The sequence below is a fragment of the Desmodus rotundus genome, chromosome 6 (genome assembly GCF_022682495.2).
Source record: "Desmodus rotundus isolate HL8 chromosome 6, HLdesRot8A.1, whole genome shotgun sequence".
Taxonomy (NCBI): Eukaryota; Metazoa; Chordata; class Mammalia; order Chiroptera; family Phyllostomidae; genus Desmodus; species Desmodus rotundus.
This window is the reverse complement of record NC_071392.1, coordinates 35,110,459-35,135,930: the sequence shown is the minus strand read 5'-3', so window position 1 is coordinate 35,135,930 and position 25,472 is coordinate 35,110,459. Positions and strand designations below refer to the sequence as shown.

Below are 25,472 nucleotides of genomic sequence, written 5' to 3'. Positions count from 1 at the left end.
ATGCTATATCATCGATTAGTTTAACAACTAAGGTGGAAACTCCAAAGAAGTAGCCAAAATGGGAAGACAAAGAAACAGACCCCAAATAAAAGAACAAGATAATTCTTCAGAAGAACTAGATGAAATGGAAGCAATTTATCAAATAGAGACTTTAAAGTAATGACTATAAGGATACTCAACAGCATGAAAAAAGACATAGAGACCATAAAAAAGCATCAGTCAGAAACAAAGAATGCATTATCTGAAATAAATAATACACTGGAAGAAATAAACAGTGGGTTAGATGAAGCAGCTGATTGAATCAGTGATTTTGAAAACAAGGTAGAAAAAATCACCCAGGAAGAGTAGCAAAAAGAAAAAACAATTTTAAAAAATGAGGAGCACTTAAGAAACATTTTAGACAACATGAAGTGTAAAAACATCTGCTTCATGGGGATACCAGAAGGAGAAGAGAGCGAGCAAGGGATCAAAAACCTATTTGAAGGAATAGTGACTGAAAGCTTCCCTAACCTGGTAAAGGGGAAGGACACCTGAGTCCAGGAAGTGCAGAGAGTCCCAAACAAATTGGACACAAAGAGTATTTGCCTTACATACGATAGACCAATATGAAAATAAGTCACTATAAAAATGACTTATTCTCTTTTGGAAAGTATGGAAAAAGGAGATGAATATGTAAAACCCAAAGATAAAATATAAGTGACCAATAAGCACATATAGTAAATATACAATATTGCTCTCTGAAATTATTATTTCAGAGAATGGCTCTGAAGATTAATTGATGATATTATTCCATGCGGTATCTGGTGTCTATAATTTTTGTATTTGTTAACACCCCTCTCCAAGATAAAGAAAAGAACAAAAGAGGCCCTCTGAACTAAGTGCCCATATTGTTCTCCTTAAACAATCTAAGACAAAATCCACCTTGTTTCAATCAGTTTTTACCCAAAGAGTAAGCCTCTTTACAAAGAACAAGTTGTCTCACAAATAGCCTATAATGCCGGCCTTATCAGCCATACCCTATTGTACCAACATGTTCTGTACTTCCTTGACCTTGACCCTGTCTGCCACCTCCTTCCATGATGGCCTCTGGAACTTTTGCTCTGTGACCAATATTTCCTTGTAGTCTCCACTTCTGAGTGGTCCCTCCACCCTCTTTCCTCAAAGGAAACCTGGATCACCCCTGATGGCTCGCTTCCTTTGTTTTCAAATGGATGTTTCTATTTAGTTTTAAAATATTTGCATCCCTTTCATACCTCAAGGCCAGAGAAGTAGTGTTCTTCCTGGTTTCTATTGTCACTTCTAGACCATTATTTTTCTCTACCCTCTTGTAAAAAGCAAGCAAACCAACAAAATTTGCTCTCAGTCCCTGTGGTTTAAATTATTTGACAGCATTGTCATTTACCAATCTCCCACTTACTCCCCTTGAACTACTGAAGATAACACAGCAGCTACTGTGTATTATAAATCCTGCCGTAATTCCGGGTGACTTCATAACAACATAAACGTCCATTCGACACTCTGACTTCTGGATTTTTTTTACCTCCTTTTATCACCAGCCATATCCCTCCACTGCCACACATCACCATGATTACACACCTTGGATTTTGTCATCACCCATAACTGTTCTCATTCCAAAATTGCTCATTCAAGTATGCCACTCTCTGACCACAATCTCTCATCTCCAGATCATGCAGTCCTTTGACCCTTCTTCTCTATCCCAACCCATCACTTCTCTCTTCTTTTCCTCCAACATGAATTATATTAGAATCACACTCTTGTTCATATCCCAAACTTCCCTGTATTTATGGCTTTTCCTTTTACCTTCTGTAACATTTCAGTCCTGCATGAAATCAACATATTCCTTATTCCCTGCATGCTAGCAGTCTAACTGTTCTGGACTTGTTCTCTCTCTTCACCCCCCCTACTTTTTCCTCTGTCCACAAAAGAAGAGGTCACACAAGCACACAGGGAGACAGTGGTCACCAAGAAGCCAGAAAGGGAGTCCTCACCAGATACCAGATCAGCTGGCACCTTGATCTTGGACTTCCCAGCCTCTAGAACCGTGAAAAATTAAATCTCTATTGTTTAAGCCACCCAGACTCTGGTTCTTTTTCTTTTTCTTTTTTTGTGGCAGCCTGAGCTAAGACACTAACAATGTTGAAGAAAGACACACAATAGAGTGGATGTGTCTTATTAATTCGTCATTACCAATCTTTTTTTTTTAATATATTTATTGATTATGCTATTACAGTTGTCCCATTTCCCCCCCCACTCCACTCCATCCTGCCCACCCCCCTCCCTCCCACATTCCCCCCCGCATAGTTCATGTCCATGGGTCATACTTATAAGTTCTTTGGCTTCTACATTTCCTACACTATTTTTACCCTCCCCCTGTCTATTTTCCACCTATCATCTATGCTACTTATTCTCTGTACCTTTACCCCCCTCTCCCCCTCCCACTCCCTTATTGACAACCCTCATGTTCTAGTTGTTTGCCTAGTTTGCTCTCGTTTTTGTTTTATGTGTGGTCGTTAATAACTGTGAGTTTGGTGTCATTTTTACTGTTCCTATTTTTGATCTTTTTCTTAGGTAACTCCCTTTAACATTTCATATAATAAGGGCTTGGTGATGATGAGCCTCTTCAACTTGACCTTATCTGAGAAGCACTTTATCCTCCCTTCCATTCTAAATGATAGCTTTGCTGGATATAGTAATCTTGGACGTAGGTCCTTGCGTTTAATCTTGGGTAATGTAATTATGATGTGTCTTGTTGTGTTCCTCCTTGGGTCCAGCTTCTTTGGGACTCTCTGAGCTTCCTGGACTTCCCGGAAGTCTATTTCCTTTGCCAGATCGGGGAAGTTCTCCATTATTTGTTCAAATAAGTTTTCAATTTTTTGTTCTTCCTCTTCTCCTTCTGGCACCCCTATAATTCGGATGTTGGAACGTTTCAAGGTGTCCTGGAGGTTCCTAAGCCTCTCCTCATTTTTCCAAGTTCTTGTTTCTTCATTCTTTTCTGGTTGAATGTTTGTTTCTTCCTTCTGGTCCATACCATTGATTTGAGTCCCAGTTTCCTTCTCATCACTATTGGTTCCCTGTACATTTTCCTTTGTTTCTGTTAGCATAGGCTTCATTTTTTCATCTGTTTTTCGAATAGATTCAACCAAGTCTGTGAGCATATTGATAACCAGTGCTTTGAACTGTGCATCCGATAGGTTGGCTATCTCTTCCTCGCTTAGTTGTATTTTTTCTGGAGCTTTGAAGTGTTCTGTCATTTGGGCCATTTTTTTTTGTTTGTTTGTCTTGGCGCGTCTGTTACTTTAAGGGGCGGAGCCTTAGGTGTTCACCGCGGCGGGGTAATGCTGGTCGCTGCGCTGTGATGCTGTACGTGGGGGCGGGGCCGAGAGGGAGCAATGGCGCCTGCTCCACTCTCCACCAGATTTCAATCTTTCAGTCCGCTACCCACAATCAAACTGGGCCCCTCTGGTGCTGGTTCCCGAGTAAGTGGGCCTGTGCACACTCTAGGCCCCTGTGGGTCTCTCCAACAACCTCTCCTGTGAGGCTGGGAGTCTCTCCTGCCGCCCCAACCCCCAGGGGCGCTTTCAATCAGAGGTTTGAGGCTTTATTTCCCCGAGCTGGAGCCCTGGGTTGCGCAGTGGTCTGCTTCTTTGCCCGCCGTTCGTCCGGTTTATCTGTGGGCGAATGTGGTGCCGCAATGTGCTATCCGCCACTCTGCCTGCCCCACTCTCCGCCACTCTGAGTCCGGCCCTCTGGGTTTATCTGTGCAAATGTGGGACCGCAGGGTCTGCTAGTGCTCGGACTGCCTGCGCCATTTGTCCCACACTCCGCCAGTCTCAGTCCCGCCACAGCCACGCGAGTCCTCTCCACCCCAGTGCCGTCTCCGCCCCTCCTACCAGTCTGGATGAATGATTATTTTCTGTTTCCTTGGTGTTGGTCCCCCTTGCTGTTCGATTCTCTGTCAGTTCTGGTTGTGCGAGGAGGCGCAGTGTGTCTACCTACGCCGCCATCTTGGTTCTCCTCCGTCATTACCAATCTTAAATGGGCTCTCAAACATTGATCAGGAGTCCTAAATTTTATTAATCAACTTATTCTGTTATTCACTATGAGAAGGACTATTTAAAATTTTCAGCCAGTGACATTGTCTTTTATTTTCCAGATAAAGCAGAAGCTCTCAGATGGGAATCTCCCATCTTTGTAATAATAAAAAAATCAAAACTGCTCACATCTGCACCCAAACTCCCACCAATTCCTTCATTACAATTGAGAATTGGTACCTTTAACCAAAGCTCAATCCACCCATTTCTGCCTTGAATCCCATTGCTTTTCTACATTCTCACTTCTGATGATTTTTTCTCTCTCTCTTGTTTTACTAACCTTTCTCTCCCTCTTGTTTACTAACCTTTCTCTCCCAGTGGATTCATTCCACCAGCTTTAAAAACGTATCAACTTTTCTATATGGCTGCTGGGTTTGGGCATACTTAGAAAGTCCACTTCTTTGAGATTAAAATAAACAATGGTTTGGTAATATCTCTGGTATCGCATTTTAGGTTTGAGGACATTTTATATGTTACAGTTGTAATTTTGTCTTTTCTGATGAGAAGAAAGGAGGTTGGGAAAATGGTGAATGAATATGGTCTTCTCATTCAGTTCTATAAAATTCTTATAAATTTGGCATCTATAGTTTTCATCATTTTTACATCTCTGAATAAGTTTTGTGCACATGCTCAGTTAAATAAAATGAAGAATTGCAATAGGTGCCAAAAGAAGTTCAATAAGTAGTGTGAAAACTCATGTGGTTCCATAGTAGTATTACACTTTGTACTGAATAGAATTGATTAATTACCCCCAGAAGAGTGATCTAAATCCACGCTCGTTCTTACATGGGCAGGGCATATAGCTCAGGGTGATTAAGAAATAAGCTTAATCACATAAGGCCCCCATGTGGCAGTTTCATGACAAGCTGTACATACAAAAAAAAAAGCCCAACCAAAAAAACCCAGCTTGTTTTAAGGTGAAATCTTGTATAATAAGTACTAATGTCAACTGAGTCCCCCTAAAAGTAGATTTGAAAAATAACATTATTACTTTATCATCTAAATGGAACTTACTTAGTCTTCAGTCAAAAATATAAGTTCATATACCAATAGCATGAATATGTACTTGGGCTGGGAAGTTAATTTTGAGAATAATGACACTCACTTTTCTCTATTTGACATGATCATTTGGTTTTGTCTTCTTGGTAAGTGTTTCAGACTTGTGTGTTCTTTCCCTCCCCCAGGACAAAGCAGCCTGGGTGTCTAGGAATTTTCTTGATAATTGATGGCTTTCTACTCTTCTCCCTATGCAGTTTTAATCTGTTAAAACAACAACAATTTCAATTAAGTAGTATTTGTCATGCCACTGCTAATATTTTGCTCAGACTGCCTGCATAGACAGTGCATCTGTTTCCTGATGGCTACTTCTGAATTCAAACTTTTGGGGTAGCAAGAACAGACAAGTTAAGTTGAAGCTCCTAGAAGGGTAATCCTTCTTACTAGTCTCTATGTTTGGGAATAAGTTCACTGACCTAGAGACACTCCTGCTTTAATTGGGAAAGATAACATTTAAAGTCTATCTAAATTACTTTTTATGATTTTAATGTGTGAATATGTATTGTAAATTAGTTAAGACAATTTTTTTTCTTGCACAAACTTTTATTCTATTGTGATTAGACTTAATAACAGAAAAAGCTCAGTCTGTGCTCTGATGATTTTAAATAAAGATTTAAAAATTTTACAACCTCAGAAATTAGTAATCTACAGTGTTAATATGCAAAATTCTGTATTTTAAAAGCATTCAACATAGAATCTCTAACTACCTGCTGTAGTACTTTGTATAACATACATGAAGCATGGAGATAGCTACACTAAACTACATTCTTTGACAGAAACTGCAAAAGTGAATATGGAAGTTATCTGGATTTTTGAGCCAACAAAACCAAAATTTCAGCAAAATAATGACAAAAGTGACTTCAAGTTAAATTTCATAAGGATTCATTGAGAACCTGTTCTATGCACAGCTCCGTGTTAGGTAGGCCCTGCAGGGATAGTAGTAATAAAGGATTTCACTCTGAAATCTGGACACATTGATGCAAAGTGAGGTGAACAGGCCGATTTAGGTGAGTGCCAGAGAACGCGGGGCCCGAAGGTAGGACCTCCTCACTAGTAAGGCTGGGGCTGTGGAGAAGCTGTGAAAAAATGGGCGCTAGGGTCTGAACACGCGTAGGGAGGACAGCGCTGGCAGAAGGCCAAATTGCCGTTAGGCTCACGCCCCCCCCCCCGCCCAATCTTGGGGTCACTGCCCAAGACGGTGGAAACGCGCAGGGAGACGACGGTGCACTCCACCGCGCTCGTTCTTACATGGGCAGTCAGTCCAGGCTTCCAGGCAGTGCTGGAGAATAGGGTAGGAGCGACATGGCCTTGAGAATCAAGAATTCCATCCCCAGACTCCCGGAGAGGGATATTCTACGGGCAACTTCCCTACTTGGGCTGCTTGTCGCTGTTTATCCGTCCAGGGAGAGCATTAAGACAGAACCCCACTCCCTTCCTGGGAGTCAGGCCCTGGGGCCGGGTGCGAGAGCCGGCGCTGCTTCATTCCTGGCGCAGAAGCTAGGGATGGCACAGAATTTGGGAGTCGGTTTCCGGGACAATGATCAGCCGTTTAAAGCCAAAGATCCCAGCCGTTAAATCTAGGCTCCAGGTAAGAGTCAGTAATCAGCTTGGGTCGCTTCGCGGCCCCACATCCCACAATCCCCGCGCAAGCAGCCGCGCTGTTCCCCTGTGTGAGGGCTATCAGCTCCAAGCAGTTGGTGAGCACCAGCCCGGCGTCTTGACAGCTGCCCACGCGCCAGGGCGGAGCTCTAGCTTGAAGCTATAAAGCTTCGAGAGGCCAGCCCCGCCCCCTGAGTCCCACTATTGGCTCTAGGTGGGTTGGCGTTGACCTGATAGGTGCAGGGGGGCGGGGCTGCGCGCGCCGCGCTCGCGAGCTCTCTAGCGGCTGCCGCGGCTGGAGAGCTCCTGGCAGCGGAGTGCCGGTGGTTGGGCGTGTGGGTCGGCGGGCACGTGAGCGCGCTGGCAGCCGTGGTCCCGCGGGAATAGCAGAGCGCCAGACGCTGAGCAGCTCGCGCAGCCGGGCGGTCGGCGGCGCGCGCGCGGGCGAGGGGGTGGTACGTGCGTGTGTGCGCGTGAGTGTGGGTGAGAGAGAGAGAGAGGGAGAGTGTCTGTGTGTGTGTGTGTGTGTGTGTGTGTGCAGCTCAGTGCGGAACGTGAATCGTCAGTTCCTTGTGCGAGTACCCCGGTGTCTTGCACATCCCCCCTTCCATCCCCGCAACTCCACGGTCCCATACCGAGTGAGAGCCGGGGAAGCAGGGGTGGGGAGAGCGGGCGGGGTCGCACGAAACAAAAGGGGCGCGGGGGTCAGCCTGCCATGGCCTCTAGGAACCTGGGGGGCAGGAGCGGGAGCCGCGGCGGGGGCAGCGGTGGCGGCGGCGGCGGCTGCGGGGGCAAGAAGAGCCTGAGCGCCCGCAATGCTGCGGTGGAGCGGAGGAACCTGATAACCGTGTGCAGGTACGGCGGGGCCTGTCGCTCGCGGTGAAGGAAGGGGGCTGCGGGCGCCGCCGGCTGAGAGCTTTGGGCGAGCGTGCGAGCCCCTGGGGTTCGCGAGACACCCGGCCGTAGCCCCGCGCCCCAGCCTCTGCCACGCCGGGCGTGTCCGCGGGCCCAAGCTCCCCAGAGGGGCGGGGGTCTGGGTACCGCTGAGGCCCCGACTTTCTGGCAGTCCCAGGGCTGTAGGAAGCCCAGGTTACGGCTTGGGGCGGGGCTGGGGAAGGATTTGTTTTGAATGTACCTTCTGGAGCCAGAGTAAAATAGGTGGGCAGGGAGGAAGGACTCTTTCATTTAGTTCATGTTTAGCTGGCAGCCAGCTTTTGGTAGTCATTACTGTGGTTATTTACTCTGTGCCTCACAATCAGAGTGCATTATGTTCTTGGCATATTTACATGTATATTCAGTCATTCATGCCACAGATATGAAGTGCCTACTACATGCCACCCGGGTGTATGTTTGTGTGTACGTGTTTCCTCTCCACTTTAAATTGCAATGCTAGTGCTGTTTCTGCAGTTGTTATCAAGAGTGAGACTGTGGAGGATACGTAGTCTGTGTTTCAGTGGTTTATAACCAGGTCTGCCTTTTCTTACCTGTTTTCTAATTACAAAAGCAGTATTCCTTTATAAAATATAGAATCATAAAAGGAGTAATTACTATCTATCAAAGGAATTTGACACTGTCAAATACACTGTCATATAAAAGGAATAATTACTGTCTATAACTTTTTTAAATATGCTGATATATTTTCTTTTTAAAAAAAGATTTTATTTATTTCTAGAGAGAGGGGAACGGAGGGAGAAAGAGAGGGAGAGAAACATCAATGTGTGGTTGCCTCTCTCTTGCCCCACACTGGCGACCTGGCTGGCAACCCAAGCATGTGCCCTAACTGGGAATGGAACTGGTGACCCTTTGGTTAGCAGGCCTGCACTCAGTCTACTGAGCCACACCAGCCAGGGCTGATATATTTTCTTTAAGTCTTATTTCTCAATATTAAAAAAAATTGAAGTCCTAGGCATCCATTGCTTAGGAACTTCTTTGAACAATTAAGTTGTTTTAAATTTACTGTACCTTATTCAATCAAACCCCTCATCATCAGCCATCAATAATCCTCTAAGAATCAGAGAATGATGAAACCTTTTCCTCATTTGCAATTTATATCTGTATTGTTTTCTTTGTGTAAAAATGTGTTCAGCGTCTTAAGCAGAATACAGATAATGATACTAGGATTTATATTCAATAACTCTGAGTGACTTTTTGTTTAACTTGGACGATTACAAATGTTCGCCTTTCTAGCAGAAAGACCTGCCTTACTGATGGTTATGGCACTGGGTTGTAAATAGTAAAATTATATGAAATCTGTTCAGTTTCCCATTTGAGCTATCTAGGACGCAACCTTTTAAGGAAATCGGCTGTATTAATTTATTTAACCTAGGAAAATATTTTTAAGTTTGGTAAACAGAACAATTTTCTTACATTTATTTTACAGATATTAAAAAAATAATAATAATAATATTTTTTAAATAGGATGGTCTCAGGCAGGCTCCAACATGTACAGTGCTTCTTGAGATAATGTATTTCATAAAAACTTCATCAGAGTTAAACTTCACAGGGCAGCAAACTTGTCCTCTTTTTGCTGAGTCTTTTTTTTTAAATAAATTCTTCCCACTATAGCATCCGACACTCAGTAAATAGTTATTGAATGAATAAATTCAGTGGTTGGTACTATTCCTTTTGCTTCTCCATTTTTGTCATGACTAATTTTAGGTCATTTAATGTTCATTTGCTCTCTCTTCAGAGGCAGTTTAGGAGAAGAAAAGGACTTGTATATCAACCTCGTTTATGTTACATTTTAAGTTATGTGTAAGAAATTTCAGTCACTTCACAATGGTTTGTGTGGACAGCTTTCTGGGCTAGCTGTGGTATTATTATTTGCGTAATTCCTTTCTATTGTGAAATGAATATAAGTGCTGACTTTAGTTACACATAATTTTGGTATCGTATCTAAAACAAATTTCAATTTCTGGCTTATATTTCAACTTGTGTATTTATTTATGTGGATAATATTGCTAATGCTGTTCTTTATGGCCAAACAGTTGATGGGGCACATAAATTATCATCCATGTCTAGTAATGGAGTCTATTTGAAAGGCTTTATCTAAAGGCTTTTGCTTTTTGGAAAAAAGTCACTGTGGGCCATTTGGCTGTTTTAAGTAGCCCCACCTCAAATTCAGCAAAATGAACTACATAATCAATATTTTTTTCATTTCTGTTGCTTTTCTCTCCCTTTTAGAGTTACTAAATCCTGAGTATCTCATCCATCTCTCTCTTAATGAGTTCATTTTTAAATTTTTACATATCAAATCAGAAGGTTTGATACTTATTTTTTACTTTTTAAAGTTTTTCTCTTTTTAAAAGATTTTATTTATTTATTTTTATTGAGAAGGGGAGGGAGGGAGAAAGACAGGGAGAGAAACATTGATCATTGCCTTTCACATGCTCCCAAATGGGGTCCAGGCCCACAATCCATGCATGTGCCCTGACTAAGCATTGAACCAGTGACCTTCTGGTTTGCATGCTGGTGCTCAATCCACTGAGCCACATCAGCCAGGGTGAGGGTTTGATATTTAAATTGGGAAGTTGATTTAGTGGAAATATAATTGAGTTCTAAGTTTACTTTTCTTTAAATAATTGTATGTCCTTTAATAAGCCATAAAACCTTCCCATTTTCCATTTTTTCATCTGTAAAATTACCTTGGACTAGATCATTGCTAACCTTCAATGACAGTCCTAAAACTCATAATAAATAGTCTTCAAGCAAAATGTGTTCATATTTGGTTTTGAATTTCTCTAAATATGAGCAAGGTAATGGTAGACACGTGTTTAATGGTAGATGAGGCATGTGCATTTTTGTCTGTAAACAAAAAACATTTCACTTTGTCATTTTCTAATGGTGTTCTGGAAAGACTGGACAGTTTACAAAAATAAAACGTACCCCTACACGCTATCATTCTAGTGTGTCTGTTAATACATATACAGTAGTGCTTTTCCTTACTCCTTAAACAATTTAGGTATATTCTCAATTTAGGTTTTACATTTTATTATACAATCACACAGTTCTTTAGGTTTAAAAACATCTTATATAAGAACAATATTGCTAGAACTCACTTTCCTTTTCTACCAAGGGCTGAAGACTGTGTTTCCTGTCCTGGGGCTGGAGCTGAAACACTGTTTTCCGTAGCAGACACGACTAGAGCAGAACTGCATAGCTGGCAAGAGGCCTCACTCCAGGCTTCTTTGCCCCAGGCCCTCCTCACACAGCTGTTCTGCAGCCGTGCAGTTCTCACAGACCTGTGGTGTCACAGTTGAGCTGTTTGCATTGAATAAAGTTTGCTTCTTCACTGCACCCCAAACTGGGGGTTCCTGTTGGTGTTGAATTGGTTCCAATAACCATTGGTTGACAGTTCTGATAGTATTTTGGCGGAATCTTTCTGTCTATATAGTATCCTGTCATCTGCAAATAATGAGTTTTACTTTATTGTCAATTTGGATGCCTTTTATTCCTTTTTCTTGTCTGATTGCTGTGGCTAGTGAAGGTAACATTCTTAGAACCACCTGAGCAGTGGCTACAGCTTGGCACCCCCAGGTGCTGCTTGGGATACCATGGTCAGGAGGACCTCCAAGGCAGGAACAAGAGTCAGGCAGAGTCTGGTGGTTTGGCCACAATGGGCAGGTGGGCCCTGGGATGGGGGGCACAAGCTGGGGACTGGCATGAAGGTGGTGGAACCTGTTGTCCAGAGGCCCAGCCTCTACCATACCCCCATTAAGTGAGCTATACCCAGAATATTTCATTTTGGGGCATGCTAATGTAAATAGCACATGTTTCTTCATTTAAAATTCCTCTTGTTCATTGCTGGTATATAGGAAGGTGAAAAAAAACCCAAAAGAACAATACTGCTATACTTTAAACTTTGGAATTAGGTGGTTTGGTTAGCTAGGATACTCAGGAATTGGATGGAATTGAATTTAATTGAATTTTGGTTCATTGTGATTGTGTATGTAATTATTTCATGAGGGTTTTTTTCAGTGAAAATTTATATACCATAGACAAAAAACACTTGGGTGATAGTTATCTCAGCAAATAAATACAGTTTTATCATATTTTTCAGATTGTGGTGGAGAGAAAATAGGTCATTTGAGGCCTCTAAGTATTCCACGCTCAATTCTAAAATATTCATAGACTGACTTTGGTTCTATACACCAAATAGTATTTCCCCTGCATATTCTCTACCACTTAGAGCTTTGAAAAAATTAAATTGTTAAGTCCCTTCAGGCATTTTTTAAAACCTCCATTCTTCATCCATAGAAAATCAGCTATTATTCATTTTTTTCTGTCATTTTTAAGCTTCAGAGGTTATTGAATAACTTACATACTCCTTTGATTTTAGTTCTGTTGACAAAGAATTAAAATCTAAATTCTCTTTCTATGGCTTAACATTGTTTTATGAGGAAAGTATTAAATGTATATGCTTAAATATGTGTGCATAAACAGATTTAAAAATAAAATTTGTTAAATTCTTCAATTAATACTTTAAGAGAAACTCCTCACATAAAGTCATAATTTTCTGTCTCTCCCACATTGATGTTTCTCTTCCTCTATCTCCCTCCCTTCCTCTCTCTCTAAAAATAAATAAATAAATAATTTAAAATGTCTTTATGCTTGGAAATAACAGAAATTGTGTGTAATGGTGTGCTTTGTGATATTTGGACTTTGCTTTTATTTTAGTTTTTAGGGAGATGTTGAGTTAAAAGTAATTCAGTGCTCGGAGACTCAACATCATTGTTTTTTCTCATGCAGATATTGTCTTCTATAGGAATATAAACTAATGATAACGTAATAGAAGACTCCTATTTATTTTTTGACTACTAATTGATATGTACATGGCTCTGGATGCTGCAAAAATATATGTTGCACCCCATGGCTTCTTTTTCCCATTACATTTTACAAAGTAGATTATTTGTTAGGTAATTTTGTATTATTCCTGAAGGATAGCAGTGCCTAAAATCTTATCAGGCTGTTACAGGTGGTTGAATTCTAACCTAGCTCTTTTGATGAAATAAGTACTTTGAAAGTTTTTATCTTTTTAAATGTAATTTTCAGTTTCTTTCACCAATGCGTGTTAATATTTTAGATGCTATAATTTTCTTAAGCAGGTTACTCCTACCTTGAATGTGATTGCAGAGCCAGCCTTCCTATTCCATTCTGCCTGGCAAGGTGGGCATGGAGATGAAGACTGGGGTTTTTGTTTATTCATTGTAGGAACACTTTCCAATTTATACTCTAACTGAATAAGAACATTATACTTATTATACTTATTTATTCTTATTAAAAGTTCACTTATTAAGTGTTACTTCCTGGATGTTCTTTTTTCTCTTTTATGTAATAGCTTCCTTCATTGAACTCCAGTTGTTGTTGTAGATAGGCTAATGTTTAACTACATGGTACTGTCTCAGCCTTTCTCAGTCAAGGTTATTCATCAGAACCAAAGAAGACTGAAAATTGTTTGGGTAACTATTTTCTTAATTTTCTTAGGGATATATAATTACTATAATTTTATTGGTATAAATGAAAGTGATTTCATGACAAAGAATGCTTTAGGATAGTGGTTTTCAAAGTAGGCTCTTAGACCTAGACCTTTTCAGAGGTCTGAAAGGTCAAAATTATTTTTTAAAGCAATCCTAAGACAATGATTGTTTTTTGGTTCCCATTCTTTACCAAGTATATGTTGGAGTTTTTCAGAGACTTAAATGGCCTATAATATTGGAATAGACTGAGTGCAGAAGCAAATATGAGAATTTAAGTATCTTCTATTAAATATAACATTAAAGATATTTACAAAGATGTAAAACAGTGCTATTCTTGCCAATTTTCTGTTATTTTAGAAAATACAGTTTTCATTAAAATATATTATCTATGCTAATATGTAATTGGTTTATTTTGTTTGTAATAAATCAGTCCTCACTTTGCACAGTTCAAATATGCATTAATTTCAGTTATCAGAATTAAATAATACCAGCCTACCAATAATGTGATCCAGTTAGAGTAGTGTTGTATGTTAACTGTGAGTATTGTGTAAAATTAAATTTTGCTTCTAGCTCTCTAGTCCGTGGATCACTATGTAAATAACAAATACGGGTCATGATCAGTGACCAACTACATCACTTCTTTCAAAGTCTGTCTAAGATTGGTTGCTATGCACTTGTTATTGGTTCATGCATAGAAATCAAAGCCTGTACTGTGTTGCCTTGTCTTTTGGTGATAAACCCACATGTTGGGTTTTATAGAAATGAATTATTGAGAGTGAATTGGCCAACAGAGATGAAAATATGGCAAAGAGATGGAAAATGATAATGCTAGAAGTAAAATTTGAATCAGACACAAAGAGTTGTTGACGAAACAGTTGATTGTGGGAATGTTGACACTGCTTCTGTTTGAGAGACTTGGGATGCAGCCAGAGGAACGTACTGAAGGCAAACAGCTGACGAAATGAGTACAGTGGTTGTGACAAGAGGGGGAAGATATCCCAAATGAAGGAACGTTGGCCATGCACTTAACATTATAGGTCCTCTCAGAGATTTTCACAACCTTGACAGTGCAGTGGACAAACTGTTGGAAACTGATTTAAATGTAGAAGGGAATAGGACAGTTTGCCAAGGCGTAGAAAATATGCTCATTCCATATTTGGTTATACAATGAGAATAAGGCAAGCACTGCAGACTACATTTTTCATATTTAATTTTGTATTTGTTTCAGGTGTGCAGCATAGTGTTCACACACTTGATAAGTTTTTTACAAAGAAACTTTTTCAAAGTTTCTAATGTTTTAAATTACAGTGTACTAAATAAATGTTTTGCTTTTTTTTTTTCATTTTTTCCATTGTAACTGGCAATGAGAGTATTGTTAAGGTTTTGACAAAAATTGGTCAAGGTCACAAAACAATTATAATTATTTCCACTAATTATTAAGAACACTCTCCATGGTTTCATCTTGCATAGTTATTTTTATGGTCTTGCCCTTCTGTGCAAATTGAGAGCTGCCTGAATTTAATTTTTTTTCTCAGTTTAAATTCCATGCAGCAACGTTTTCACTGATATGTCCCCCTAGAGCAAGGGATATAAAGGAAAGAATAAACAAATGGGACTACATCAAATTAAAAAGCTTCTGCATGACTAAAGAAGACATCAGCAAAATGAAAGGGAACCAAACATATGGGAAAACACATTTGCCAGTGATAACTTGGACAAGTGTTTCATCTTCAAAATATATAAAGAACTCACATGACTCTACACCAGGAAGACAAACAATTCAATTAAAAAATGGACAAAGGACCTGAACAGACACTTCTCCAAGGAGGACATCCAGAGGGCCAATAGGCATATGAAAGGATGCTCAGCATCACTAGCCATCAGAGTTGCAAATTATAACCACAATGAGATACCACTTCATACTGGTCAGAATGGCCATCATAAACAAATCAACAAATAACAAATGCTGGCAAGGATGAGGAGAAAGGGGAACCCTAGTACACTGTTGGTGGGAATGCAGACTGGTGCAGCCAGTGTGGAAAACAGTATGGAATTTCCTCAAAAAACTAAAAATGGAACTGCCTCATGACCCACTGATTCCACTGCTGGGAATATACCCTAAGAATCCTAAATCACCAATTCAAAAGAACCAGTGCGCCCCAATGTTCTTAACAGAGTTATTTACAATAGCCAAGTGCCAGAAACAGCCTAAGTGCCCATCAGTAAATGAGTGGATCAAAAAACTGTGGTACATTTACACAATGGAATATTACGCAGTAGAGAGAAAGAAGGAGCTCTTACCCTTCATGACAGTGTGGTTGAAACTGGAGAGTATTATGCTAAGTGAAATAAGCCAGGTTGTAAAGACAAATACCATATGATCTCACCTGTAAGTGGAATATAATCAACAAAACAAATGAGCAAAATATAACCAGAGACATGGAAATAAAGAACAAACAGACAGGGACCAGAGGGGAGAGGGGAACAGGATAATGGGGGAAAGGAGGGGAACATGTACAAGGGACCCATGGACAAGGACAATGGGGAGGGGATTGTCTTTGGGAGTGAGGGTTGGACAGGGCAGGGGAGAGAAATTGGGGGGGTGGAATAGGGACAGCTGTAACTGAGCAACAATAAAAAAAGGAAAAACAATACAATTTTTCTCATTTTAATTTCTAATATATATAATTTCTAATAGATATGCATGTAAATAAATCTCTTTAATACCCTTTGTACTTGTCTCCTATATTTTATGTCTTGATAAGTGGCATCACCCGTAAACCTAAAACCTAAGAAACAGTTTGTATTCCTTTATCTCCCTTATAGTTTATATTATAATTATTTAACAACTCTTATAGTTATTCCTTTCACTTTGTTCCCTTGACTGTTTTTACTCATGCAGTAGTCTATCACTTATTATAGGGTATGACTATAAAGGGATAGCATGGGGTGACAGAACTGTTCTGTATCTTGATTTCGTTGGTGGTTACACAAGTGTATATATGTTAAAAATCATAAACTTTTTTTGTGTTGGCATGTAAATGTTTCCTTCACTTTCTTTCAAAATAGGGCTTCCAAATAAATCAGTAAATACAACTGGGTCCACCATTCAAGCCATTAATCTATGTGCTGAGGGAGATATAAACATACAGAAGATATGTTTTTGCCCAGAAAGAATTTATATTTTCATAAGATAAAGATAACACAAGTAGCAGCAATAAGACAAATTTTATTGTCTCTGATGGGAGATATAAACAAAATTCTAGTTTGAGCTAGGAATATGTAGGAGGGTAATTCTTCATTGAAGAGATGGCACTTAACTTGAGTCTTGGAAAATGTGTTGATTTTTGGCAGTTAGAAAAAGAGAGAAGACATTCTGATAAGAGGGAAGAATATAACACACTTTATAGATTTTAAAGTTTCCTATTTATAGCTCATAAAAACTTTGATCTACATGAATCCTGATATCCAACTGTATTAAATTTTGTGCTCCAAAACTCTTAAAAGCATTTTGGTCTGACACTCAAATTTCTTGCAAGTAGTATTATGGCCTTTGAAAATTTTGGAGTTAATAGTTTAGGTCATTTTTTTAATCTGACACATTGATTGATGTGCATAATTGTTATTGTCCTGCACTGCCTTTAGGCATAAATGGTAGGTTGTTCCTGTGAGCAACTATAGTTAGTAATTCTTATTTTTGGCCCAATCAGGTTTGGATTTTTTTAATTTAAATTTTTTTACATTTTTTATTGTTTATTCTATTACAGTTACCCCAATTTTTTTCTCTTTTGCTTTTGCCCCCCTCCACCCAGCTCACCCCTCTTGATCTCAGTCAATCCCCTCTCTGTCGTCCATGTCCAGGAGTCATTCATACATGTCCTTTGATTAGTCTTTTTCCCTTCCTTCCACCATGATCCCTCTTCCCACTCCTGCCCTACAGTTATCAGTCTGTTCCATGTTTTCATGTCTGTGGTTCTATTTTTCTTATTAGTTTATTTTGTTCATTAGATTCCAGTTTTAAGTGGTCATATAGTATTTGTCTTTCACTGCCTGGCTTATTTCACTTAGCATAATAGTCTCCAGTTCCATCTATGCTGTCGCAAAAGGTAGGACTTAACTTCTTTCACCTGCGTAGAATTCCATTGTGTAAATGTCCCACAGTTTTTTGATCCACTCATTTACTGATGGGCACTTGAGCTGTTTCCACCACTTGACTATTGTAAATTGTGCTGCTGTGAACAGGGGTGCACAGGTTCTTTTGAATTGGTGCCTCAGGGTTCTTAGGGTATATTCCCAGCAATGGAATCACTGGATCAAAAGGCAGTTCCATTTTTAGTTTTTTGAGGAAATTCCATACTGTTTTCCACAGTGGCTGCATTCCCACCAACAGTGCACTGGGGTCCCTTTTCTCCACATTCTTGCCACCACTTGTTGATTTGTGAAGGATGTCCATTCTGACAGGTGTCAGGTGATGTCACATTGTAGTTTTAATTTGCATCTTTATAATGATGAGTAATGTTGAACATTTTTTTCATATGTTTATGGGCCATCTGTATGTCCTCCTTGCAGAAGTGTCTATTTAGGCCCTTTACCCACTTTTTAATTGAATTGTTTGTCTTCTTGGTATTGAGTCATTTGAGTTCTTTATATATTTTGGAGATAAAACCCTTGCCCAGTATATCATTGGCAAATGTCTTCTCCCATACAATCAGTTCCATTTTCATTTTGGTGATGGTTTCTTTAGCCATGTGAAAACTTTAAAACTGACATAGTCCCATTTGGTCATTTATTCCTTTATTTCCCTTGTCCTAGGACATATACCAGCAAAAATACTGCTCTGTGGAATGTCTGGAGTTTTACTGCCTATGTTTTCTGCTAGGACTTTTATGGTATCACAACTTATATTTAAGTCCTTTTATCCTTTTTGTGTTTATTCTGATGAAGGTATAAATTGGTGGTCTAGTTTCTTTCTTTCTTTTTTTTTTTTTTTTGCATGTATCAGTCCAGTTCTCCTAACACCATTTATTGAAGAGACTGTTTTTATTCCACTGTATGCTCATGCCCCCTTTGTTGAATGTTAATTGACCATAAAGACTTTTTTTTCCCTGTGCTCTCTATTCTGTTCCATTGATCTATGTGTCCCTTCTTAGGGCTGTACCATACTGTCTTCATTACATGGCCTTGTAGTATTGTTTAATATCAGGTATTGTGATCCCTATAACTTTATTCTTCTTTCTCAGGATTACTGAGGTTATTCAGGGTCTTTTTTAGTTCCATATACATTTTTGGAATCTTCATTCTAGATCTGTGAAATATACCATTGGTATTTTAAAGGGAATTACATTGAATCTATAAGTTGCTTTGGGTAGTATGGACATTTTAATAATGTTAATTCTTCCAACCCATGAACACGGTATATACTTCCATTTATTTGTATCTTCCTCAATTTCTTTCTTCAGTGTTCTGTAGATTTCCAAGTACGGTCTTTTATATCCTTGGCTAAATTTATTTCTAGGTAATTTATTTTTCTTGTTGCTATAGTACATGGGATTCTTTTCTAGTGTCTCTTTGTGATAATTCATTGTTGGTATACAAAAGTGCCATTGATTTCTGAATATTGACTTCATATCCTGCTACTTTGCCGCGTTCTCTTACTAGGTTGAGTAGTTTTGGAGTGGAGACTATAGGGTTTTCTATGTACACAGTCATGTTATCTGCAAATACTGACAGTTTTACTTCTGCCTTTCCAATTTAGATGCCTTTTATTTCTTTTTCTTATCTAATCACTGTGGCTTGAACTTCCCGTACTATGTTGAATAAGAATGGTGAAAGTGGGCCCCATGTCTTGTTCCTTATCTTAAGGGAAATAGTTTTAGTTTTTGCTCATTGAGTATGATGTTGGCAGAGGGTTTCTTGTATGTCGCCTTTATTATGTTGAGGTATGCTCTCTCTATTCCCACTTTGCTGAGTGTTTTTATCATAAATGGGTGCTGGATTTTGTCAAATTCTTTTTCAGTGTCTATTGATATGATCACATGACTTTGGTCTTTCATTTTATGTGATGTATTCCATTTATTGGTTTGTGAATATTGTATCATCCTTGCGTCCCTGGGATAAATCTCATTTGATCATAGTGTATGATCTGTTTAATGTACTGCTGGATCTGGACTGCTGATCTTTTGTTGAGGATTTTAGCATCTATGTTCATCATAGATATTGGTCTAATTTTCTTTCTTTCTTATGTCTTTACGTGGTTTTGGAATTAGGATAATACTGGCCTCATAAAAAGAGTTTGAGAGTCTTCTTTCTTCTTGAATTTCTTGGAATAGTTTGAGAAGGATAGGTGTTAGATCTTCATTGAATATTTGGTAAAATTCTCCTGTGAAGACATCCATTCCAGGGCTTTTGTGTGGTGGGAGTTTTTTGATTGTTGCTTCAATTTCACTAGTTGTTATGGGTCTGTTCAGGCTTTCTGCTGCTTCTTCATTCAGTTTTGTGAGATTGTATGTTTCCATAAATTTGTCCATTTCACCTAGGTAGTCCATTTTCTTGGCATATAGTTGCTCCTAGTAATTTCTTACAATCCTTTGTATTTCTGTGGTATTGGTTGCTACCTCTCTCTCATTTCTGATTTTATTTATTTGAGTCCTGTCTCTTTTTTTCTTGATGAGTCTGCTTAAAGGTTTGTCAATTTTGTTTATCTTTTCAAAGAACCAGCTCCTGGATTCATTAATTATTTGGATTGTTTTTCAAGTCTCTATGTCATTTAATTCTGCTCTGATCTTGATTATTTCCTTTCTTCTATTTGCCCTGGGCTTTATTTGTTGTTGTTCCTCTGTTTTTACATGTAGGGTTGAATTGTTTATTTGAGATTTTTCTATCTTCCTTAAGTAGACCTGTATTGCCATGAACTTCCCTTTAAGGACTGCATTCTCTGTGTTCCATTGGTTTTGAGTTAATTTAGGACACTTTTTAATTCTGATTTTAATTTTGTTGAGGACACTGTGCTATTCCTAAGTCTTAGCGTAGTCAAAAGATAGTAAATATATAAGTGAAGAGCCTAGAATTTTTGTAAAAGTTCTATTTACAGAGTGAATTTGAATAAAGGGAGTTTTCAAAATACATAATCTTATAAAGTATTTCTGTAATATTTCCCTAAATTGCTTTCTTCCCATCTTTCCTGCTTAGGTGAATGAGTCAGTTCTACCTAAAAACAATAATCTCCTTTTTCTCATAGGTTTTCTGTAAAGACTCTGATTGATCGGTCCTGCTTTGAGACAATTGATGATTCTTCTCCTGAATTTAACAATTTTGCAGCTATTTTGGAACAGATTCTAAGTCACCGGCTAAAAGGTAATAGCACTAATGTATTATTTATTCTCACAACAGCTCTTATTTCATAAGCTTGAAATTTTAGAAACTGTACATCTGGTGTGATTTAAGTAGCAGCCATGCTAGATCATGAGAAACGTAAAATTGGCTTTAGAATGTGTGATATTTTGGCCTATGTTCCTGGAAAAGAATCTCTATTCTCAAATTTATACCTATTTCCAGATGGATTGAAAATACTGAGTATATACTTTGAAACACTTATTTGCAATCATAGTAAACTCTGATCCACTACATATTTTTTTCATTAGAAAAAGAACATATGTGCAATAAGTCAGTATAAGAATTTATAAGAAAAGGGTTAAATAATGTCCTTAGTCCATTAGCTCCCCAATGCCAACTCCAGATGTTAATAGAATGTATAATTTGCATAAATTTGCTATTCTAAAGATTACTTTTCAATGTTTTGTTCTTTTTTGTTGTGGAATGTATATAATATACAGAAATACAATTAGTTTATTTTAAATTTATTTTATTTTTTAAAGATTTTATTTACTTATTTTTAGAAAAGGGAAGGGAGGGAGAAAGAGAGGGAGGGAAACATCAATGTATGGTTGCCTCTCACACGCCCCCTACTGGGGACCTGGCCTGCAACTCAGGTATGTGCCCTAGACTGGGAATCAAACCAGCTGCCCTTTGATTCTCAGGCCAGCACTCAATCCACTGAACCACACCAGCCAGGATACATATAATAATTTTAAACTCCCAATCTCCCACTCTCCCTTACCCCCACTCTAAGATACTCTCATGTGATCATAATCTTCCCTCTTACCCCAGCGTAACCATTATCCTCATTTGGAGAATAATTATTTCCTTGCCCTTGTACTATGGTTCCCATATGTGGTTCCCTTTTCCTATATGGTTTCATAATGAAGTTGGGATATTTACTGAATACATATTTTGTTCATGAATGAGAATGATTTATAATTTCTTTTTTCATACTGTCTTGGTTGGGCTTTGATATTAAGGCTATGAATAAAATGAGTTAAGGAGTGATTCCTCTTTGTTTTTGATGAGTTTGTATAAGAATTATCTGTTACTGGAAGTTTAGCAGAATTTTCTGGTAGACACTTTGGGCTTTAAAATTTTCTTTACAGGCATTTTTTTTTACTCATTAAAAAATTTACTTATTCAGTATTCTCAAAACTTCTGGCTGAGATGGAGGTGTAGGTAGATATGCTTTGCTTCCTAACACAATCAAAAGGACAGCAACAAATTTAAAAACAAGAAACAACCAGAACTGACAAAAAATCAAACTATGTGGAAGTCTGACAACCAAGAGTTAAAGAAGAAACATTCGTCTAGACTGGTGGGATGGGCAGAGATGGGCAGCTGGTGTGGAGAGGACATGTGGCAAGGTGGCAGCTAGAGGACTGGGTGGTCTCACATTCCTGTGCAGATAAAGTGGGAGGTACAACTGGGTAGCAAGACAGACCAGGCAACCCAGGGTTCCAGCATGGAGAAATAAAGCCTCAAAACCTCTGGTTGTAAAAACCTGTGGGGGTTGTGTCAGTGGGAGAAACTCTCAGCCTCACAGGAGAGTTCATTGGAGAGACACACATGGGGTCATAGAATGATCACAAATCCACCCACCCAGGAATCAGCACCAGAAGGGCCCAATTTGTTTGTGGATAGTGGGGGAAGTGACAGAGGGTGGGTGAGAGCTGAGCAAGAGGTATTGTTCCCTCTCTGACCCTTCCCCGAGATAAGGCACCACAAGCAGCGAAGTGGGTTGCCTTGCCCTGGCAAATACCTAAAGCTCTACCCCTGAGAACAAAACAGGTGAGCTGAGATAAAGAAGTATGGTTCAAATGAAAAAAAAAACAGATCAAAACTTCAGAAAAAGAACTAAGCGACGAGGAGATAGCCAACCTATCAGATGCAGAGTTCAAAATACTGGTAATCAGAATGCTCACAGAAATGACTGAGTATAGATGCAAAATAGAGGAAGAAGTGAAGGCTATGCAAAGTGACATAAAGAAAAATATACAGGGGACCAACAGTGAAGGGAAGGAAACTGGGACTCAAATCAATGATTTGGAGCAGAAGGAAGAAATAAACATTCAACTGGAATAGAATGAAGAAACAAGAATTCAAAAAAATGAGAGGCTTAGGAACCTCCGGGACAACTTTAAACATTTCAACATCCGAATCATAGGGGTGCCAGAAGGAGAAGAGGAAGAGAAAGAAATTGAAAACTTATTTGAAAAAATAATGACAGAGAACTTCCCCAATCTGGCAGAGGAAATAGACTCCAGGAAGTCTAGGAAGCTCAGAGAGTCCCAAAGAAGTTGGACCCAAGGAGGAACACACCAAGTCACATCATAATTACATTACCCAAGATTAAAGGTCAGGAGAGAGTCTTAAAAGCAGCAAGAGAAAAGGAAAGAGTTACTTAGAAAGGAGTTCCCATAAGACTATCAGTTGATTTCTCAAAAGAAACCTTGCAAGCAAGAAGGGGCTGGGAAGAAGTATTCAAAGTCATTACAGGCAAGGACCTACATCCAAGATTACTCTATCCAGCAAAGCTATCACTTAGAATGGAAGGGCAGATAAAGTGCTTCCCGGATAAGGTCAAGTTAAAGGAGTTCATCATCACCAAGCCCTTATTATATGAAATGTTAAAGGGACTTATCTAAGAAAAAGAAAATCAAAACTATGAACAGTGAAATGACAACAAACTCACGACTGGCAACAACTGAACCTAAAAAAAAACAAAAACAAAAACAAACTAAACAACTGGAACAGGAACAAATCACAGAAATGGAGATCACATGGAGGGTTATCAGCAGGGACGGGGTGGGGGGAGAATGAAGGAAAAGGTACAGGGAATAAGTAGCATAAATGGTAGGTACAAAATAGACAGGGGGAGGTAAAGAACAGTGCAGGAAATGGAGAAGCCAAAGAACTTATATGCACGACCCATGGACATGAACTAAGGGAGGGGCATGCTGGTGAGAGGGGGGAATACAGAGCAGAGGGGGCGAAAGGGGATTAAAAAAATGGGACAACTGTAATAGCATAATCAATAAAATATACTTGAAAATTACTTATTCAAGTTTTTTAATGTCATAAGACACTTCAGGTTTGGTAAAGTATAATTTTCTAAAAATTAGGTCCATAAATCATGTTCTTTCAACCTTATACAGCCTTACTAATTTTTAAAAATCTACTTGTATCAATTACTAACACAGTGTCATATTAAAAATCTCCTTCTGAAATTGTGGATTTCTCTATTTTGCTTTATAGATCTGTAAATATTTTCTTTGTTTTTGAGACCACATTCTTAAGCCCACATAAATTTAAATTTATTAAGAATGCCTGATAAATTGAAACTTTAATCATTATAAAGTGCCCCTTTTTTATTCTTTTTAGTCTTTTGGTATTAACGTTTATTTTGTCTGCTCTTAATATAAATAAATCAATATTTTGAATGTTTAATATAAAAAATTGAGTGTATTAATTGCCACATGCACGGAGCAGAGTCACTTTCTATAAGTAATTAAAATAAAAGCTTAAAATAAAAGGTAGTCCATTTCTAAAGGTTACTGGATGATATTTTAATCAAAAAGAAGCATCTAGTCATTAAATTTGTTTGCTTAATCTCTACTTAATTAATCTTTTATATCTTAGAAAAATTTTTAGTAGTAAATAGGTTAAAAAGAGGTAAGGAAAAGAGATGCCCCAGTTTGGTTTTCTTAAACCAGTAAATACATTTATATAAGAAACATAAATCTCAAAACTGGAAATGGAAGATGGAAGCTATATTTTTTCAGTATTATAAAATATTTTTAAATTAAAAATATATATCTAAAAATAGCTGATAAATAATATCAATATAGAATATAGAATAAATCTTATTAATAGTAATAATTTATCACATTAGTTCTGTAATCTAGTCTTCCTAAAGGAAACTTGATTATTACATGTTTTTGCTTAAGTTTTTATTATGTTTACAATCTTAATGGTATGGTTTCAAAACAGTAATCTGTTTTGGTAATATAATTTGTGAGAATCTCAAATTTAATCTGACAGTTAATTCTATTCCGTGCTTTCTGATGCTGAAAACAACAAGTTCTACTATGTGTTTATTAAATCACAGTTTAACAGTCCTCTCAGCTTATAAAAAAAGGGTTGAATTTAATTACATAGGGAAATAAAATCTGAATTCAGTCAGCCCTTTGCAGTTTAAAGTAGAATCTGTATAATCACAAATGTTTTTCTGTTAGAAGTTGGTTACTTTGTATTTAAAAATGCTTATTTTTTCTAATGTTTGCTGTTTTGTATTTCTTAAATTTTCTGCCATTAATATGCTACCTTTATTAAAAACATTTTTATAAAAGCAAAGGATATGAAAGTATTTAGAGCTACTTTTATATTGCATGGCAATCATATTTTTACATTTTATTTTTAATTTGTAAATAATACCTGACTAAAAAAACACATGCAATACAGTAGAACTTGATGTTTCTAATGTTGACAAGTTTTTTAAGTCAGATCTCAATTCCTGTGATAATACGCTTTAATATATGATTTACTTACAAAATACATAAGCAGCTATCAAAGAGAAAACAGGCCATGTTGAGATCCACACTGAGTGATGGGGTAGACTCTCTGCCACTAAATAGACCCCTTCTGCACTCCTGCCTGCCGTCTTCTGAGTCATGCCTCAGCCAAATCTAGATCATAGGCCTTTACAGTTATTCTAATGAGAAGCCAACGAACAACTACATTGAAAATAGAATCTCTAGTTGATTTATGGGTAAGAATTCCACTAGTATAACTAAGACAGTAGGAAAGATGACATGGTGATCTGTGTGTCCATTTTTTAAGCTAGGTA

At 38.3% G+C, this 25,472-nt stretch overlaps 1 protein-coding gene across 8 annotated transcripts in view; it reads left to right on the top strand.

Moving 5' to 3' along the window:
- The first annotated feature begins 7,071 nt into the window (after positions 1 to 7,071).
- The window catches only part of RUNDC3B (RUN domain containing 3B), a 122,937-nt gene continuing 104,536 nt past the window's right edge, over positions 7,072 to 25,472 (top strand). For 7 of the 8 annotated variants that reach the window (XM_053927011.2, XM_053927008.2, XM_053927010.2 and 4 more), the window contains exons 1-2: positions 7,072 to 7,622; positions 20,481 to 20,596. In XM_053927011.2, coding sequence (XP_053782986.1) covers positions 7,483 to 7,622; positions 20,481 to 20,596 — 256 coding nt within the window. In that variant the 5' untranslated portion in view covers positions 7,072 to 7,482. The remainder of the gene's footprint in view (positions 7,623 to 20,480; positions 20,597 to 25,472) is intronic. The other variant, XM_053927012.2, reaches the window with a different exon arrangement.